Raw genomic sequence first — 20,944 nt, forward strand, 5'->3', positions numbered from 1 at the left:
ACCAAGGAGACCCCATGGGTATTTTTAACCTCTTCTGAGAGCAAAAGGAGGGGTCCAAAGGTGAACCTTACCTGGGGGGGACTTCCTCGCAGCCCCAATATTTAAATTATTTTGCTGAAGCTTGCCTTTTAACCCCCTGCCCATCCCTTGCTTGAAAAACGATTTAAAAGATGATCGTTTTGCCCCCATCCCAAAATAGGATTTTTTGAAAATGAGACCAGGGCTCCCCCTCTCCCCCAGGAGAAAGGGGCCAGCTTGCCCGTTGGAAAAGAAAACTAAACCTAAAATCATCACGCCTCCTTCCTGCTTTTCTGTAGAAAATCAACTTGGGGAGAACGACGAGCTGTGTTTCCATAGGAAGCAGCCTCTGGGTCTGGTGCTGTGTGTGTGTGTGTGTGTGCGCGCAAAAAAAAAAAAATCCTCTCTTTTCCCCACTTTTTGGAACGGATGATGCCTAAAAACAAGAACTGGGGCGGGAGGGGGGGGGGCAAGCGCCGCCTTTCTGCATGAAAGCCGGACGCAAAGGAGAGCAGCCCCAGCGAAGGGCGGCTCTGCTCGGGGGGCGGGGAGGGCGAGAGGACGCGCCCGCGTGGGCGGGGAGAGAGAGAGAGAGAAGGGAGAGACAGAGACGGGCGTCCCGCGGGGCCAATCAACCCGCGGGCGGTGGGACGAGAAGCTCCGCCTCCTCCCCTCGCGCCGCGGCCGCCCCGCCCCCCAGCTCGCGAGCGCGCCGGGGAGAGGAGGGGGGAGCGCCGCGTGCCTGCCCGCGCGGCGCGAGGCGACGCAGCGCCAGCGGGGTCTGCGGTCCGTCCGTCTGTCCGTCAGTACGGCCGCCGCGCGGCTGAGGGGAAACAGCGGACGCGCGTCGTCGCGCCATGGCGGAGCGAGCGGCGTCCGGCGTGGGCGGCCCCCGGGGCTCCGCGGCCGGCCCTTCCCTGCTCCAGCCGGCGCCCTGCGCCCCGGCGTCGGCTCCGCAGCCCGCCGCGGGGCCCCCGGCGGCGGGGGGGACGCCTCAGCAGCAGCTGCTGGCCCCGCCGTCTCTGCCGCCGCCGCCGCCGTCGCCCCCGCAGCCCGCCATGCCCGCCCCCGGCGTGGGGGCCTCGGCCCCGGCGGGCGGCGGCGGCGGCGGCGCGGCGCCCCCGCCCGCGGCCCCGCCGGGGTCGGCGGCCGGGGGTCGCCCGGTCCAGATGAACCTCTACGCCACCTGGGAGGTGGACCGGAGCTCGCCCAGCTGCGTGCCGAGGTGAGCAGCTCGGCGCGGTCGCGGTGGCGGGCTGGAGCCCACTTCCCATCCTCCCCAGCCGCTGCAGGGCGCCGGGTGGGGTCGGGGTGGGGGTCAGCGAGCGAGGGAGGCGACCCCACCCTCCCTCTTCCCGCTGGGGCCCGCTTGGCTCCAGGGCCCCCCAAAAAGGCACCACCCCTTAACCTTTGTCTCTTTCTTTTTTATAAAGACCCCCCATATCTCTAGTTTTGGCCTCCCCCAAACTCTCTTGCCTTGGAGATCCCCATCCCTGCCTTTAAGTAAAGGGGGTCGAGGGGGGGTTGTCTTGAAAAGAATTAGTCCCCCCTCACTTTGAAGCAGCCTTCCCATAGATGGGGGAAAGAATGGGGGGGCTAGGGATATTTGAAAGAGGGGGTTGCCCTATTGATGGTGGGCAGGTGGGACCTGGGAGTGTTGCTGTCTGGGGATCCCGCCTAAGGTCGGATCCCTTCAGAAACCCACAGAAAACGGGGGGAAAGCAACAGAAATGTGGCACGCATCTTCTCGGCTGGGGCGAAGAAGGGCCCCCTCCATTTGGGAAGCCTCTGCGTGGGCTGGAGCTGCTCTTCTGGCTTGCGAGGGGTGTGGTTCTTCTACAGATGTGGTGGACTGGACGTGTTCGGACAACCTCGGCGGGGTGCTTGCTTGTTAACTCAACCCCAGGGGGATGGAGGGGGGTTTGGAGACCATTTTCCCTTGGTGGGAAATAGTCTTAAATCCAGCATGCGGTCTCCCCATGCTTATTGGAGGGGCAGCTGGGGTTCCTTGACAAGAACGTTGTGTCTATTAAGGCAGGCAAAAAACCCCTCCTTCCTTTGCAAGACACAACGCGAGTTGCAGGGTGTTCGGACTAGGCGTGCATTTACAGTGGTCTCCCTCTGATGATCCGGTGAAATTACTATGGGGCATTGCATGGTCCCACTGACAAGCAGTTCCTTAAACTGAAGGGCCTTTGTGCTGAAATGTTACCGAGATGTTCTGACTTGCCTAAAGCTACTTCTGACCAACTTAGGCAGCTGGAGCTACTTGTTCAGCTCAAGCGGATTTGCTTGTTCCAAGTAAGTGTGCTTGGCCTTTTGCACAAGAAACCCAAAGTGTGGTACGGGAGTGCCTTTTCCGATGGCCATGCTTTCTTAAAAGGCAGGCGCTTTGGCGAGCTGTAGCACGCCGTCAGATAAAAATGCCCTTTTTCATGGGTTTGTTACTGTAACAGACAAACTGGGTTTTGAAGCTTTGGTAGGGCCAATGAGGCCCGCTTTTCTTAAGGAAGAGCTTGTTCAGGTGTGTTGGGGTGAGATTATATGAAGCCAACCAATTTCTAAGTAAAAGGGGGTTCTGAGAGCATAGTTTCATTAAAACTCTTATTTTATAGACACATGCCTGCCTTCAGAGATCCAGCCCCCCACCCCGGGGTGAACATTCTAATAAATGCAGAAGTGGCCTTTCCTTTTCTGTCCCATTGCAAGAAGGATGTTTATCTCTCCTTTACATGAAAGCTAGAGTAACAGCGTCCTTTGATTCTTTTACATTTGTTGATGGAGGGAGTTGAAAATGACTCATAGCTGTTCTGATGGCAGACCCGTAAGCCAGGCCGCCCCCCCCCCCCGGGTCCTGCCTCCTTGGCCAATATTTTCCTGCTAACAAGCATGCCTCCAGTGGCTTTCTAATATCCCTAGTGTTGTGTTATCAGCATTTTTGGTTTCTGAGAAAGCTTGTCGCTCGCATCTCACGGGTGGCATTTCCTTTACTCACAACAGGTTTGTGACTGTTTATTAGATAACGCTTCATTGATGATCAGTTTCAATAGTGAAATGCTAATTTTGCTGTTGATTTTTTTTTTTTTAATGTCCATTCAGTTTGAATTCAAGACCTCGTTTCTTGTTTTTCCTCCACCCTCTGGGGGAGGGCTTTTAACTACAGTACATATTTCAAATAGCTTTTTGAAAGCCGTGAGAAATAATCTGAGCCAGACTTTAGCTGAAATCCATTTCAGTGCAAGGCCTCCTCCCTCAGAAAATAAAAACAAAAGCTTTGACATTAGGACTCTAATGTTTCCTCCTTGCACGTTGGAAAAAATAATGTATTTGCAGTTTTTTTTTTAACCTTTACATTTCTTCCAAGCTTTCCAATACAGTACCTTAATTAAAAAACATTGACAAGCCATTTAGTAGCATCATGAATGTTCCCTAGATGACCTTGGGCATTGCTGTCATGACTTTTTTTCATGCAAACATAAACCGATGATTTGAATTGGATGTAGATATGCAGAGCAGACGTATCCTTTGTGAAGAATGTGCACATGATTTCTGCAGTCAAAAATTATCCTTATTATGAGATGGTCTTTATAAATGGAAGGGGGGGGGACAAAATAAACCGATATTCTGCTGCAGAGAGAATATCGGTTTAAGAGCAGAAGGAGTTATTACAGCCATTTCAATGCCATGTTTACTTTGGGAATTAAAAATGCTTTTTTTTGGAGGGGTGGGGTCTAAAGCAGCAGTTGTTGGAAGGGGTTTTTCCTCCCTCCAAACAGTTGAATGTTGCAGTTGGGACTCAATACCTTTCTGCAGCCCCTGCAGTTGATAATCTGTGTAACAGCTGATTGTAACAGCTCCACCTAGTTCACATGGCTCTTGCACCAGAAAGTGTGTGGCACAATTTACTAAAGCAGGAGTTTAGTTCCTGCCGCAGAGGAAGTTACTGAACAGAATGTCTTCTCATTCCAGAATACTTAGCCATGTTATTTTTATAAGGCTGGGGCTTGGCATTTTGTTAATTTGCCAAAACGGCAAAGGGGGTTTTGCTTTTTCCCCAAGAAGAAATAATTGCGCAGTTCAGTATACAATACAGCAAGTGGGACGGTAGGCAATCTGCCGATAATTGCTTTTATGTAAAGCAAGTAAAATGCTTCAAGACAAACAAAATGCCACAAATATTTTTGAAACAGATGGCTGCTATTGCAATTTGAATAACTTTGTCTGGAAGTCACGTCACGGACCATACTCCCGAGTACATATATATGGGATTGCTGGTTAAATTTTATGTCTTTGCTTTTAGGGAATATTGCTCAGTATTAGCATGTATTTGTAGGTGTTCTCGATAAATGGAAACCAGCATTTTTTTCTCTTTGTTTCTTTCTGCTAGGTATAAAAATGTATTTATTATAGTCATGTGTATTTTCTGATCAATTTTCTTGAAAGACAGTAACTTCAGCAGGTGGAAAGGCAGGTTCAATGCATCAGGGTCAGCAAATAACCTGTTTGGACTTATTTTCAGGCAAGGATCTTGTAAGAAGAATAGCTGTGTTGTATACAGGGCTGGTTTCTTACAATGTTTTTGTGACCATTACAGTGCTAAAGACCTCAGAACTGGATGACGTTTGAATTCCAGTAAATGCACCTCTTTTATAAGTTTAAAACCCCACCTTACTCTCGGAAGATAAACTGATTTTCTTGGACTCGCTGGCTAGCCCAGTGCAGTAGTAGAAAGTTGTTCTGATTGGGCACTAGAGTGTCTGATATGTTTGACTGATTTTATTAGCACATTATGCAAGCAACTTGTTTCGCTCCTACTGTTTTGCATTTTATTCGGTTGCAGTAGAATGCAATATGTGATTTCTGGATCATCTGGCATTTCTTTCTGATCATCCTAATTATCCCCAGAAACATCCCTTTTGACCCACACACAGTCCTCACATATTGGAGATTCCCTCTGGACGTTTTTGTTCTTTTAGCACTCAGCCTTGATACCTGCTTGTTAAGCTTGTCTTTTGTTGGTGTAAAGGAATTCCTATTCATTTTTCAAAGATACCGGTATAATACTTTGCTACCTTTTTATAGGGAGCTGAAATACATTTTTCAGTGAGCTTTGCTCTTTCCAGATGAATGAACAGTTTAATGGGACTTCTACATTTCACTGCTCTCTGTGAATGAAATACTGTTTTGTATGACTTTAATGTTGCTTTATGACTTTCATAGGTCTCACAGTCCATTCTGCTGTGCCTTAAAAACATTACTTGTATCTGTCCAGTGGTGGTTGATTATCTAACACATTCACATTTCAATGTAGGGAAGTTCTTTACTTGGTGCTTTTATCTGGAAAATGTGGGTACAGGGGATGGCATAGTCTGTGACCTCTTGAAAAAATGTGACAGGTCAGATCTTTCACCATGTGCAGCTATGAATGTGGATCCTGTGATTATTTGCAAGCCTTTATAATAGGACTGTCACCTGGTTGAATAGATTTTGGTTGAGAACTACCTGTCTGTTAGCAAACTAATTACATTTAAATGGGCATTCAAGGAAACCCTTGACAGTAAAACAATCTTGCAGGACATTGGGGATGGATAAAATCCATGTTGCAAGGAGCTTCTACTCTCAAAGCCTTTCCAGTTTGTTTCAGCTGCTACAGAAGGGATAAGACAAATTTTCCAGCCCCTCATGTCTCAAATTTATTCTTTTTAAAAAGCTAGCCTGTTTTTTGTTTTGTTTTTTGGTGTCTCCTAGGGTGTATCTTGGGAATAAGCTGTCCCATTTTAGGTCGTCCTCTTCATGGAACAACACGCTGTTAACTGAATGAGATTTCTGCTTGTAACATAAGGCAGGATTCCTTAACCTCAGCAATTTTAAGATGGGTGGACTTCAACTCCCAGAACTCCCCAGCCAGCATGGCTGGCTGGGGAGTTCTGGGAGTTGAAGTCCACCCATCTTAAAGTTGCTGAGGTTGAGGAACCCTGACATAAGGAAAACACTATCCATGGGACACATGCTCCAGCATTTATCAGCCCCCGTCCAATCCCATAACTTTTCTGTTGTTGTTGAGACACGTGAGAATTTGAATCTAACAAGCAAAAATAATTTCTGATAGAAGGCCACCTTGAATATTTTCAGTGCCCTTCTCCAAACAAGAGAGTATGTAGCTAAAATAGCTTCAAAAAATAAACAGCCTGCCTTTAACTCTCAGTTCCATCTGTTGTTTTTAATGCAATGTAAAAAAAAAAAAAAAAAACTTTTGCCACCTAAAATAAATCCACCAGTTCATCGTTTAAAGCTTTAGACCTGTTGATGACATTTGCACTCCTGTTCTCTACAGCGTGTAGGAACATTTCCTTCACCAGTGACCTTGATAGGTGCTGACTTAGTGATAAGAGCTTGGTTGCTGAAGTAGTTAATCTGCCCTGGAAGTGGTATGAATGGGGGGAAACAAGGCTTTTGGCACTCTGGTCTTTTGTATGTTGACTTAGAAGTACTGTAAAGACTTTGAGGCTTATTCCCAGACAGTGTATGTCAGGTTGCAGGCTTGGGTGATGACTAGTAGGTTGTATGCGTTGATGTGGACATCATGACGCAAATAAGAATACTAGAACTTCCAGTCATTTCAGGTGATTTTTCAGATTTGATGCATGGACTTCAACTCCCAGAATTCTATGCTGGCAGAAGTCTATGCCAGCTATGCTGGCTGGAGAATTCTGGGAGTTGAAGTCCACGCATCTTAAAGTTGCCAAGGTTGAGAAACACTCGTCTAGACAGTAACAGGGTTAACTTGGCCTAAAGCGTGCCCATGATGAACAGTGATCCATCCACTTTCCTGTAAAAACCTCTCCTTCCAAAATGCTGGTATACCGGTCACATTCCATACATAACCGAGAAAAATTGATTGTCCTGATATGCAGCAATTACAACAATTCCAGCGGCTAGTATACCTTGTGATTTGTTGCCTGTGTTAATTAGAAAGCAGCCTTGGAAGAGTTTATTTCCACAGCTGTCTAACATTGGACTTAGCTTTTCACTTGCTTGCCTCTGGTGAACAAGCATCTCCTCCAGCTAACCAGACAGAAAAATGTCGTAAGAGCGGGTAGTTAATTCTAGATTGCGTGCAAAGATATGAGCAAATTGTTTTGTAACTTTTCTTGCAGAGTAGTAGCCTTTGTGTCCTTGTAAGGTTGATATGACATGTTTCAGGTGCATTATATTTAGATATACAAACCGGATTCGTCATGGGAATATTATTTGGGAACATAGTGAAAGATTTTGCTACATAAACACCACTGATTGCAAGTAAACGTTTTAAAAAAGTAATGATTCTGTTGCTTTTACAGCCTGTGCTCCTGGGATGTTGCGATAAAAACATCTCAAAGGTAATTGCATTATTTAATCCAGTTTGAACCCTGCAGCAGTAAGTAGTACTTCAAAACAGTGAGCGTTCTCTGATTACAGACAAAAGTTAGTTTTCTTCATGAATGGAATTGTAAATCAGATTTTGTTTCTGAGCTGGGCCTCTCTCTTTCTATGTTTTTAAAATGTGAAAGCTAAAAGGAATGCAGGGGCTGTATTAAGAACCTTTGCATATTCTTTCGTTTCTAAAGGCACTTTATTTGGTAGCTATTCTTTGGAATAAGAATCATTTAGAGACTCTGCCTATTCACTTTGTGGTTTCATTGCGGGGATATCAAATGCAAATATAATACATAATTCAAATAGTTTGGTTTATTGTGATAAGGAAATGATAATTAACCCTCTGAGAGGTTAGTTTTTATGGATAAGTGTTTATAATGGAACTTCAGATCTGAACATTGACAAAGGTATCTTTAGCACTTATATCAGATTTCACTAAGTAGAGTAAGTTAAATTTTCTGGAAAATAAATGCCCTTGATATTGTCTTGAGAGTTGCTTAAAGAGAGATTTCTTAAAAGAAATTGGACTGTAATTGAATCTGGTTCAAGAAATAAAGACTTTATAGTGCTAACAAGTAATGTAAATGTGATGACAGTGTTATGCAGAAAGGAGTATGAATGCAAATTAGAACATTAGTTTATAAGAGAACTGTGGCTTAATTGTTTCTTATAAGATAGCTATTTCTGGATTGAAGATGATATCAGTAGGGTTGTGCTCAGCTTTCTTAGGTATACATATACCTTCCCCAGGGGAAAAATACATATGTTTAAACATGGCAAAAAATTCAGGTATCCTAGGCTCAGAAAACTATTATTTCAGAAAATGCAGTAAAGAATGAAGTAATTGGTTGCTAAGGACACAAATACCTTGCTTTTGCTGGGCATAAAAACAAATACAATTTCATAATTAAATGAGACACGTTTTGTACAAGGACCTTGCTTGTCTCAAAGATGGGGTGGAAATTCATGACTACTTCCTAAATCACTTTTCTTTTCTTTTCTTTTCTTTTCTTTTCTTTTCTTTTCTTTTCTTTTCTTTTCTTTTCTTTTCTTTTCTTTTCGTAAGGGAGATTAAATCCCTCAAAGCTGGGTGGAAATAAAAGCTCTTGAAAAGGGGTATGAAGAAATTGTCAGGGGTATAGCCGTAGGATTGCCAGATACCGATCTAGGTATGCATAAAGCTCTTTGCACATTCAAGCTTTGAAACGGGGGGATCAATACTAACACTTGGAAATGGCTGGTGATTAGGATATTATAAGCACCAGAGCCTCCCGTGAGCAGTTCCAAGATGTGCAACAAGGTAGAATATTTAAAGACGGATTGATTCTCTGCGGTTTCATTGACAGTGGTAGAAGGCATGAAATGGTCTCTGTTCAGAGTTGAAGCAGGAAATAAAGTGCAGTTTAGCCCCCCCCCCCGATGCTCCCTAGTCTCCTCTTTAATTTTTCCCACATAAATCAAGGCAGGTTCCCACTTTTGTGGGTCATACATGTACCGTATTGCCCAGCGCGTTATTTTGCTAGAATTTAAGGGATTGCAATTACGTTTCTGCAGAGGTTTCAGTGACACTTCAAATTCGTGATAAATGCTGGGGGAAGGATCAGATTGACGCAGCCTGCCGTGATTCAGTTTTGATGTGTAAATTGCATGAATATTAGCAAATGTTATGATCGGGAGCACGTTGTGCTTATCCTGAAGGTGTCTATGAATGTCAGCGAAGAAACAATCAAATAACAGCACATTGGCACAACGGCCAGGCCCAAACTGGCAGAGATTTGTCTTTTTTAAGTGATTTAAAAGTCTTCCAGCATAACTGCCTGGTCAGAACTATTAAATCCGCCGCTATCACAAAAAAAACAGGATAATGAAATGCAGATTGTGGAAAGGAGAGGGTAATTTAGGGCCTGTGAAGCTGGAGGTTTTATTTCTGAAGTCTTGTTTTGGTGTCCTTTGCTTTGATGGACGTTTATAAATAATCGCAGCCTGCCAAATTCTCAACTGTTCCCTTTGCAGAGGAAAATTGGTCAAAAATGAAATTGCTCTGCTGTACTTAGATTAGTGCTCTCTTGCATATAGGGAGAGGATTCACGCCTTGTGTCTTAATGTGACTGTTTTGACTGTGGGGCTTACTCCACAAGCCATCATTGAAGCAAACCATGGTTAGCACATGTAAAGCCAACCAGGGAATTCCTTTATAATGTGAAACTTGAAAAGAAGCCTATGTATTTCTGTATTAAATTGTTGATAGAGTGTGAGTAGCAAGGATGCATCAACAATGTTTCTATTTTGTTTATCTTAAAATTGATAAAAATTATTCTCCCCTGGAACAGAATACTGTTTTAGGTTGATCAGCAAGTGATCTTGAACGTGAAGGTTGTGACGGTGGCTAATCACATGGCTTCTGTTTGTGTGCTATTGGGTCATAATAAAAGAGGCACGTGTTTCTGGTCTTCGGTTCCCATAAAAAAACATATCCTGAAGGGTTTTTCTGAACTGTAATACTGTGCGGGTTCTACTTTGATCTCAGCAATTACAAGCTCTTTTTTCCCCCATGTAGAGACGGGAAGTGTTCTGTTGCTGAAAACACAGTGGAGAAACTGATTTGATAGCATTTTTTTTTTATTGCCCTTGCTTGTTTGTCACCTACTCCCTATACTCAAGTTGGTTTATAGCAGTTTCAAGTCATAAAACGAAACCCATAAAATTGATCAAACCTCTACAATACACAACGAAACCTCTAAAATCCACAACATCTAACAACACTGTTCTGATTCTATTTTTGAAAGGGAGAGAAAGAACCACATATTTAACCAAGCATTCTGTTACGATTTCAGATTCCGTTCTGGATTAACCCGTGTTGCTGTCTTGGGTAACACAATAACATTCAGCACAAATTTGTACTTCGAGGCACTGAGGCAATATCCTTTGGCTTGTGAAATGTTGGCCTGTTTTTAGGCTTCCTTCTGTATGTAGAGTGAAGCAGCTTCAGGCATATTTTCAAACGGAAACTTACTTAAATATTAAAAATGCCACCCTAGAATGCAGTTATAAAATAAGAAACGGATGTTGGCCAGCTAATTCTGTTAAGGATAAATCACATTCGGGGATTCGGATCTGTGTTGCCCGTTGCATTTTTTGGACTGTTGTGCCTTTTGTCATTAGTGTCTCTTTCACTCTATCCGTAGTGCAATCAACCAGTAAAAGCAGCTTATTTGCATCTGCTGGAACCTGAACGGTGGCAAGAAATCATCTGTGACTCATTCAGCCTATGCACTGGGGCAGAATTAATTTAATTATTCTTAATATTTTTGATAGATGGGTATCAAGCTAGCATTTATCTTTGGTTCCCCACATGGCCTTTTTTCTGCAAGTTTGAGTGGCTAGCCTAGAGGATTTTAGGCACGCTGTTTCAATGAAAAGACTGCAACTCTGCAAAATGGTTAGAACTCTGTGTCTGTAACTCCCCTCTTCTGTCCATAGCTATATTGACTCCATTTTGGATTTTTTTTTTTTCAGATATAAGCATTCACTGGGCAATCACATAACTACGTACAGTAAAAATGAATAATTCCAAAACTGGGTTTGCAATAAAAAACAAGTCAGTGCAGTTTATCTGTGTAGAATTGGCCAGATAAAATGAGAGTCTTCAGTTTTAGAAGTTGATAAATAGATGGCTTGATGGAGAAGTCAATTGCCACCGCTTCAGATTGTGTGTTTATTTAAGGCAGTGTTTCTCAACCTTGTCTGCTTTAAGATGTGTGGACTTCAACTCCTAGAATTCCCCAGTTGAAGTCCACACATCTTAAAGTGGCCAAGGTGGAGAAACCCTGATTTAAGGGATACAATATTCTGAATTCTCTCTCTGGAGTTCAAGACAGCGTATATCTTTCCCCACCCCTTTAACTCTAATAACTCTTTAGCTAAACATAGTTGATGAGCTTCATGGCTGAATTGGGGATTTGAATTAAAGTCTCTCCAATGCTAGCAGAGCACAATCATTTATTATTATGTGGCCATTCTTGTTTGTTCTAGCAGCTCTTACCAGGAGTGTATTGCTTCTGAAGATGAAGTTCTAATTAGCTATCTTAGTTAACAACTCTTAAATCTCTCTTGCTCCATGGGTTTGACTAATTCCCTATAAAGATATCAAAGCCAGTAATGATTACCATATCCTTGACAGTGGATTTTAGAGGTTAATTATGCATGGCATGAAACACTGTCTTTTCTCCCTTCTTCATGGACTCCTGTTTATTCCATTGGACAACTCTGTAAACAGTGAAACCACTACCTTTTTATTATTTCTCATTTATCTCAAATCATTTCAGATAGCAGGCTGTGTTTGAAATTCCATGTCCTCTTAATAACGGCCTGCAGTTCTTCTGATTAAGAACAGAGTGGTTAAAGAAAGCGTGGGCCCCATTTTTTGAGAACACAGGAGCTTCCAATTCACATTCTCGTTTTCCACTCATCTGTACCTTCGCCAGCTAAAATTTCCCAAAAGCCATTCTTTAGACATCCTGTTTCAGTTTCTTGGCTCTCATGTTCCAAGTCCACACCTCACAGTTTCTCTCGTTTGTATAGGTGGGGTGTGTGTGTGGATTTTTGAATAACTACCTCGCAATGAATAAATGATACAGCAGCCCTTCAGCCAACCTTAATGTACCACTTACAGAACTACAGTTACTAAAACGTTTTACGTTATATTACTAGGTGGCAAAAATGCAGATAAGCTCATGAGATTTTTAGGAACGGGAAGAAAAAGTTTGTGTTTTAATTTCATTTAAAAAAAAAGTTCCATTCCGCAGTTTAGTAAAACATTACACTAAAGTGTTAGTTTTTTCCTTGGTTCTTTCTTACCCTTCATTATTATTTGCCGATAATTATAAAGACATGCCTCAGCCTATCTGGAATGATGAAATTGTAGGGAACTATTGGCTATGATTGCAGTAATTGTCTCTGCAAGAAGCAGCTTGAAGATTGTCTCATGAGTTTAGGTTCAGTGCTTTGCTGTTCTTCTGTGGGTCAGAGCTTAGCCATGATAGATAATGCACTTTTGCTGTGATCACAAATAATTTATGCTTGGGGTAATTGTGTTAATCCAGTGACACAGTAGCTGAAGTGGAAAGGGATGAGTGTGATAAGTCTTTCACTATGCTTCACCTATTAGGTCAGTCCCCAGAGTCATCGCTATGAGATGGGTGGCCGTAATAATTGTTTAAATAAATAGATATTTGTAAAGGGTTGAATGTCGAAGGTGCTCCAGTGGTGCTAACTCTTTTTTGTCTATACTCCCAGTACTGTAGTCAAAAGATGAGAGTTTCAAAAGACCACTGTAATAATTTTTGTGAATTCTTGCAGGGCTGAGTATTCCTTAGAATGTCACTAACAATGCATGTCTTAAGAGTAATGACAGTTACTCTCTCTCCCTTGATGGACATCTTGACATCTTTCCAGTCACAGCTGTCTATGTCTTATCCGAACCCGATAGCATAGCCCATAGACAGGAGTTCCACAGTTACAAAAAACCCAGTTGAAAGTCCTAGAGGAACAGACATAGGAGATGTTCTACCCAAGGCCTATTAGAATCGAGCAATAGACCAACTTTTGGAGTAAAAGCCATGGAGTCAACCTGAAATTCCTTGGCTTCTCTTAGATTAAAAGAGTGAGCTAATCAGGAAATAAACTAGTGGAAATTAGGTGCTAATCTTATTTAGTCAATGAGGCTACTTTATGGTTCAGTGGTGGGGCCCAGGCTGGGATTTCGGTTTCAAGATGTACTATGGATCTGGAAGCAACTGACTTTTTAGAGTGATCACTGGACCCAGAGAATAGTTAATAGAAAACATCCTGCTTTACAATAAATTATTACAGGAGTAATTTTCCAACAGTTCTCTGACTTTGTGGCCTAAATTATTTGCATAGGTGGTTCCATTTTCCTCACTGTGGCACATGTATAGCTATGTTTTGTTTCCCAGATGGTAGGATCGGTGTAGGATATAGTCAGGTAGGCAATTCTATTAGAAATGATTTCAAGATTGAGGCACTGTGGAGTGTCTGAGAGAAGCGCTGATTTCCCTATACGTCACTGATGATGTTGCAAGATCTACAAAAAGCCAAGGCAGCGTGTGTGACAATATCCGTAATATATTCCCAAAATAACTTACCTTACTGAAATCTGGCTTCCTTTAATCACTTTACAAGAAATGTATAATTGTGGCAGGTCTTGGAAACAATTAGTCTATCGGAGAACAATCTGTATTCCATTCTGCCTGTACTTGTGAAACATTTACCTTGATTTTATTGTGTTTTGTTTGGAAAAGAAGGTACATATTGATGTATGGGCAATTTCATTTAGCATCCTTGTGGCTATTCATACTTCAGTCTCCTGGGCATGACATTTTTAAAAAAACTGAACATTTGCTGTTTCAATAGATCCCTGCCCTTCCCCACGAGAGGAGTTACGAACATTCAAATGGGATAATTTACTGCCTCCAATTAGAGTTTTGTATTTCGTGTGGTGTAGCAAGCACATGTAAGTTTGGAGATTCCTGGAGTCCTAAGTCATTCAGTTGCTTGCTAGTCAACAGTGTGTGAGGTGTATAGTTTCATCCAGAATCTGCCTTGCTTAGTCATGTGAATTACCTTTAAGAGGCTTGGCCTTCGGTGTGTGAAATGGCTTCTGTTTCCGAAGACTTTCTTTCTGAAAGAGTTTTTCATGCGCGTTCTGCACCATCAGATAGTTGGATATTCTAAAACGCTTCAGGAAGGCAATGGGAACTTTGGGACTATGGCCACCGCAGCTGGAAATAGGTACCGTGTCTCAGATGGTCTCTGCCTTTCTACAGTGGGTAAATTTGTATGTTTTGGGACCTGCTCAGATATCATTTTCTAAGCCTGGTAAGTAAGAGAGAGCCTTTTCTGGCATGTCTTTGCTTCCTCCCAAGTTGAAGACTATCTCTTACCTCTTCATTCTTTCAACTCAGAGATGAAGAATAAACTTCAAGGTATAAAGAGAAGGGTGTTTTTTGCTCTCAGGGCAGGGAGGGAGAGGGGAGGGAAAATAAGTCTGCATCTGTATATACAGTGGAGTGTAATTTGCAGTGGCTGGGTAAGGAAGAAACTGTCTGTGCCACACAGAGAATTCCAAATTATTATATTGACATAAATAATGCTTGACACAATTTAGAATGGATTTTGGGGGGGTCCGGTTCAAACGTTAGGGACAGGAGGGGTGGTAGGAGAATCTGTGTGCAAGTTAAAGTAGAGCAGCATTTTCTATCCTGAGCAACTTTGAGATGTGTGGCCTTCAACTCTCAGAATTTCTTAGCCAGCATGGGCATTGTTGAGAATCCTGGGAGTTGAAGGCCACACATCTCAAAGTTGCACAGGTGAGGTGCTTCAGAGCACCTGCACAGAGCAAGTGCTTCATTCTAACACATCTAGTACAAAACACAGAATCAGACTGGTCCCACATGCTTGACTTTTGGGTGTTTGCAGCTGGTGGGAGACAAGATACAAAAGTGTTGAAGTGTGGTCGGCTTTCACCAGGCTGTTTAAACTGTAACTCATAACTCAAAGTGATGCTAAGTTGGGTTTTCCCCTGGTCCTGCTTCAGGAAATGAAGTTATTTCAAATGATGAGGCCTGATATGAAGGAGTTCTGGGGTTCATAGCTTAGATATAGGTTTTATTTATAGTCATCATTGTCTTCTCAGATGTTTGTGTTTGACTTCTCATTAGCCAGGTATATCTTATTACACTCAATGCTGTTGGCTGGCTGAGTCAATTTCTAGATCAGACATGGGGGTTTTCCATGCCCTCCTGCTAACCTATATTATTCTAACTATGAAGAACAAATAACCTAACTTGGTGTACGTCAGTCTTTGTGGGAACACTGATTGATTGCTGATGAAGATCCATGGTTCTTAAACTCTTCTGCACTCCTGAATTCAGATTACTGTGAGCATGTTTGTTGAATTATTCCATTTGTATTCCTTCCTTATGAGAAGCTCAGGGCGCATGCATGTTTTGCCAAGTTAGGCTGAGTATGTATGACTGGCCTTATGCCATTCAGTGGTCGAACAGAAACCTGTGTGGAGTGTTTCTGTTTTAGCATTTTCCTTCCTATTGTGCCTCTAGTCCTTCAATCCCACTCCAAAAAGGGATGATGTCTTCTGTCTACAGCATGGGATTCTGACTTCTGAATCCGTCAGGACTACTGAAGTGGAAGAAAATAAAAGCAGTTAGGTCTGATCTTTGAACTGGGCAAGTTAGGAAGAAAGTAAAGTGAAATGAAGTGGCGTGTGCCCAAGCCCGCAGAAGTAGCCAAGATTAGGTATTAATCTCGTCAAATCATATTCTCAAGATGGTCTCCCTTACTTTCTTAATATTCATTTATTTCTTCATTCCATTTATACCCGTCACAATCCACTAAGAGTCTCGGCAGTTCACATCACCATCTGCTTATGAAGAGAACGCTCCTTAATCCTTTAACAAGCTGTAATTCTCAATGCACCCCATTTGCTGCTTTATTTTAATCACAGCTGGCTATTGAGACATAGGATCCTCTTCTGATGTCAGACCATTCAAGTCTGAACAAATCTCCTGCTCAAAATCCTAATAAGTAAATTTCCTGGTTGTCAACTTGAGGCTTGTTTCAACTTGGCTTCATGCAGCTAATTGGATTTGTCATTCAGCCGGTACGCCGTTCCCCGATGAGCAATGAGAAGAAGGATCCTTGACATGACCTTGGTTGGAAGTTGATGGCATATGGAAGACGTTTGACTTTAGTATTGCTATTTATTATTATTTGATTTGCATCTTACCTTTCTGCTCTGGTGTGTCCTCAGTGCTGGCCGACATAATGATATATGTATTAGATTGCGAGAGAAGAGGAGGCGATTTGCTGCCAGCTAACTGACATCCCCCTTGGGCCCGAAGTAAGGATGGAAGATTTACTTGAGAAAAAGAGCTGAGACTTTTTCATATTCCAGTACCTTTCTCACAATTGGTTAAGTGTTGAAAATCACAGAGCGACTGTTTTTCAAGAAGGGAACGCAAATCCAATAGAAAGTGCTGTAACGAAGCCAAGGACTTGATTTAAAGAAATGCAATGGAGGGAACCTTCAGTTGAGTTTTGAAGGAGGATTTTCCCAGAACCATACATATCCTAGGCCCCTTTCTTCGGTCTGCAATGTGGTGCCCCAGGTTCTTGTAAACATGAACATCGTTCTATTTTCCCCATTTCTTTGGGTTTCTCCCATCATAATGTAAGTTTGTAAACTAGTTGGGGCCGGCATTTCTATCTGTTGCCTGCGTTGGTACTATATTCATGACACAGTAGAAATTTATAATTCTGTACCCTTAGTAAGATTTCTCACAATTCGGTACCGAGTTGCTGCAGTTTTCCGTATCACCTGCAGTAGCTTGGAAACGTTGCTGTAAGGAAGAAGGAAGTGGTTACAACTGGTTGCGCAGTTGGTTCATAACCGTGCAAATATTAATTTTTTAAAAATCGAGGTAACTTAAATAAACACTTTTTTATAACCAGAGGAAGAACCGACCGTGCTTTCAAAATACACCCCCCTCTCCTTTTCATTTAAAGGATAAGAGAGAACACTGTTCCCTTCACGGTGGCGTTTTTGCAGCTCAGAAGAAGTAACTTTTGATTAAACGTTACGCATTTAGATTCCCCACGCCACCCCGCTTAAATAAAATGCCGCTGTTAAAATGGCTCCCTTTTCAAAAGCACGATTTCTCTACTGCATCAGAGCAAAAGCGTTTTGAAGTTTACAAGATAATTGGACTGTAATTAAGTGGGAAAAAACCAGTCTTAGTAATCAACATTTCCCCTCATTGTTGCACTTTGGTTTTCATGCATACTTGGAAGCTGGGAAGAGCCTCTTTAAGCCTTTATTAGCTCAGCTGCAATGTGGTGAAGAAGCCCTTTCCTTTCTCCAGTCTGTCTTTTATGTGTCTCTGTGTGTGCGCGCACGTGTAGCATTAAAGCAAATCTCGATGCTTTCTTTTAGATGGCACTTGTGGAGAGTTGATGCAAGGGTCTAGCTTTGTATTTTGCAGGGAAAGATTAGGGGGTGGTAAATCAAAGCTCGTGCTGTTGTTGAGCATTTGTGTGTGTTTGCGTGTGAAGAAGCTAAACAAGTCTTCCTGTTGCATCAGAGGTCTTTTCCTTTGCTGGCACCGATACTGTGGGGGAATTGGCCGTTTTGACTCCCATTAATTCTTTAATTTGACTTCTATTACATGGCCACTAGACTGCCTTTTAGAATCCTGATTCTCGGCAACTGACGCTTGTGAGTCTTAGCCATGAATGCTGTTCATTCGAGGTGATCCTTCACATTACTAGTCTGGGGGGGAAGAAATCTGTATCCCACCTACCCGTGCTGAGTGCTAGTTATTTGTGGCTTAACATAAAAGATAAAAATTCCTTGCTAGGCCTGCTAGATTCCTTGCTAGGAAAAAAGCCCCAAATTCCATTTGCTAGTTTTCCATCTGGGTCCTGAAGCAGCCAAAATAGATAGCATCTTCCTCTCAACAAATTCTTTAGGCCCAGCAGATCCAAAATAAATGTTGTACGATGTTTTAAACAAAGTCAGGCCTGTTCGGTAACTCTCCGCTTGGGTACACTAAACAGATCTAGGTAGAAAAATGGGTTCTTACACTTTAAATGCCAGCGCATAGCAAGAGCTGATCTTGTACAGAGTTATTGTCCTTTGTGCATGGCTTATATTATTTTTAGAATCTCTGTTTGTTACGGAATGCTCTATTTTGGGCAAATATTGGTATTTATCTGAGGACCGTATCAAATAAATGAGCTGCAAAGCATTTATGATTGGAATACAGATACAGAAGCCCATTTTTGGAGTTTCTTAGCATCCCTGAAGCTGACAGTCCTTCTCAACCAGGTCTCAATCCGTTGAATTCAGCTTGTCTGCCTACCTGTTGACTTTGCATGCTAGGTATACTGATTCTAACTTCCTAGGATGGGCAGACCTGTTTCTCTCCAGCCAGGCTGTAGGCAAATGTCACACAGAGCTGTTTTGTTTCTGTCTGACTTCAGGATCGAGGGATTGTTACCTGGATGTTTGATGTATCTCTTTTTTCCCCCCTTTGGATAGACTGTTCAGTTTGACCTTGAAGAAGCTCATTATGCTGAAAGAGATGGACAAGGATCTCAGCTCGGTGGTGATTGCTGTAAAACTGCAGGTATGTAATACTGACTGAACGAGGACGTGCCAAGCAGCTTATTGGCCTTAATGGCCACAAGAGTTACCCCTGCTGTGTAGCAGATCTGCTCCAGAGAGGAAAGGGCTATAACTTAGGAGTGAAATGCATGCTTAGCATTCAGATAGTTACTGTTGTATCTGAACTTTTAGCCCCAGCATCTCCTGAGTGAGCCACAAAGCGTCACCATCAAGCAGTATATAAGCTCTCCAGATGTTACTCTTCCATGATTCTCTGTATTCTCCACGTTTGGCTGTTGTCCTTGGGGCTGTTGGGCATTGTGGTTCAACAACAGCTGGAGGATCACTAGTTCACTATCCAAATATTCTTTCTTGGTATGAGGCTATTTTCTCTGTTCCTGTGCTTCTGTTCCCGACTTCCCTTCATTGAACCTAGTTCCAGATGTTTGGGACTGAATTTCCCAAAATTTACTATGCTTTGTCTAGTAAAACGGACTCTTGATGTATGGATAGTCCCATTTCCCTTGTTTGGTTGAAATGATAAATTGCACATGAGTGAGAGAGATGGTGCAGTCTCTCTCTGAGTAGAGAACTGACCAGAATGCAGGTTGTTAGTCTGCTCTTTGGGGCTCCGATCCCAGCATTGCCTCCCCCTTTTTTCAAGCATACGAACTTACTTGTGCCTCTTGCAGGGTTCAAAGCGGATCTTGAGGTCCAACGAGATCGTTTTGCCTGTGAGCGGACTCGTAGAAACAGAGCTTCAGTTGACTTTCTCATTGCAGGTAAGTGCACTTTAGCAGAATGTCAGCTTTTGGCAAAGCATTGGGACTTAACATGGCAGGTGTGCAGTTGCGTTTGAAGCCCAAATAATTTGACTCTCAAAAGCTCCCGATAGTGGTAATCATGGCCTTGTTTGAGTTGTCATTCATTAATCCCCACAATATGGCATAATTGTGGGAAGAGTTCTCCTACTATCTTCAGCAACCACATTGCCAGTTGAGCACCCTTAAGAAATTCAAAACGCAACAGTACAAATACAGAAGCATCCTTGAAATAACATTAGACTCCGCCGTTATTTTTCCAAAATCACTTAGGAGGAGAACATCTCCTTGGGGAGACACTGAAGGCCCACTTTTCTCCCGCTAACAGGACCTGTAGGGAACTATTCTAGTGTGCCTCATGTTAGTGTTTTCTCAGTAAGGTGTGTAATGACTGTCACGTGCTGGAAGGTAATTGACAGGAGATTGGTGTGAAATTGGAAATCTTGTTAAGCCACACTTCCACCTTAACGGAGAGACCCAAGAAGTTAAGTCTTTGGATCTCTGTTAAACTGTAAATTGTATACATTCTGGAGGACTGTGTTTAACTCCTCTGCGGTGGGTGTGCAGTTTGGGTATTTAAAGCATTTGAAATGTTGATCTTCAAAGGGAATATGCCAGGTCTTTTTGTTATTCACCTCTATTTTAATTGCAGAATTTGGTATATTGCCAGTGCTCTGGAGAAGGGTGTTGGGCTTTTCATTTTAGCGACAGCTTTTTTCCCAGGATCATCCACACGATGCTGCTTTGCTGGACCATCTGTCTTTGGTGGGAAAGCAATCTTTGGAACTGCACAGACCTTAGGTGCATTTTTAGATCCCATCCATCTGCTTCCTATTCAGACAAAGCAACTGTTCTTGAGACTTTCTCCCAAATAAGTCGGAAGACGTGAAATAACGGTGTGGGATCCTTCTGTGTTGTTGCTGGGGATTGCAATTCAGGCAGGCGCATGCAGGTTTGGGTGCTGCGTTTTGGGAAAGGTCAGGGTGTGCTGGCTGGCTGGTGGGATCTCTCGAAGATCTCTTGTTAACCCTGGGAGTGTTCTTTCAACAGGAGTGTGTGAATCCCCAGCCCATTTTACCTGCTCCACAGCCTGAAACACGCACTCTAAAGTTGGCCTGTTAAAACTGGTCCTGATACTTTTTTCCCCTGCATTTCTTTTGCAGTATCCTCACTTCTTGAAACGAGACGCCAATAAATTGCAGATCATGTTACAGAGAAGGAAGCGATACAAAAACCGGACCTTTCTAGGCTACAAAACGTTGGCTGTGGGCCTGATCAACATGGCCGAGGTAAGGCAGAGGGAGAGGCAGCTGGATCTTTGAGGAAGAATAATAGGACAGGAGCTGACCACGATGGTTATATGCTCTCAGATGCACAGAGAAGGTCTCCAGATATGTTTGTATTACAGAAGCCAGAGTTCCCAGCCAACTGGGAAGTTGGCCTGGCATTCTGGGCGTCAGAGTTACGACACGCCTTGAGCAAGTGG

The 20,944-nt window shown here is 42.9% G+C and overlaps 1 protein-coding gene across 2 annotated transcripts in view; it reads left to right on the top strand.

Annotated features, from left to right (window-relative positions):
* Positions 1-723: 723 nt before the first annotated feature.
* Positions 724-20,944, top strand: part of PACS1 (phosphofurin acidic cluster sorting protein 1) — a 45,532-nt gene continuing 25,311 nt past the window's right edge. For both annotated transcript variants that reach the window (XM_088137310.1, XM_088137311.1), the window contains exons 1-4: positions 724-1,243; positions 18,572-18,659; positions 19,330-19,419; positions 20,622-20,747. In XM_088137310.1, coding sequence (XP_087993436.1) covers positions 876-1,243; positions 18,572-18,659; positions 19,330-19,419; positions 20,622-20,747 — 672 coding nt within the window. In that variant the 5' untranslated portion in view covers positions 724-875. The remainder of the gene's footprint in view (positions 1,244-18,571; positions 18,660-19,329; positions 19,420-20,621; positions 20,748-20,944) is intronic.

The sequence above is a fragment of the Python bivittatus genome, unplaced genomic scaffold (assembly GCF_059951505.1).
Source record: "Python bivittatus isolate LINGU-HERP-01145 unplaced genomic scaffold, Pbiv_v1 ctg000180_np1212, whole genome shotgun sequence".
In the NCBI taxonomy this organism is placed as follows: Eukaryota; Metazoa; Chordata; class Lepidosauria; order Squamata; family Pythonidae; genus Python; species Python bivittatus.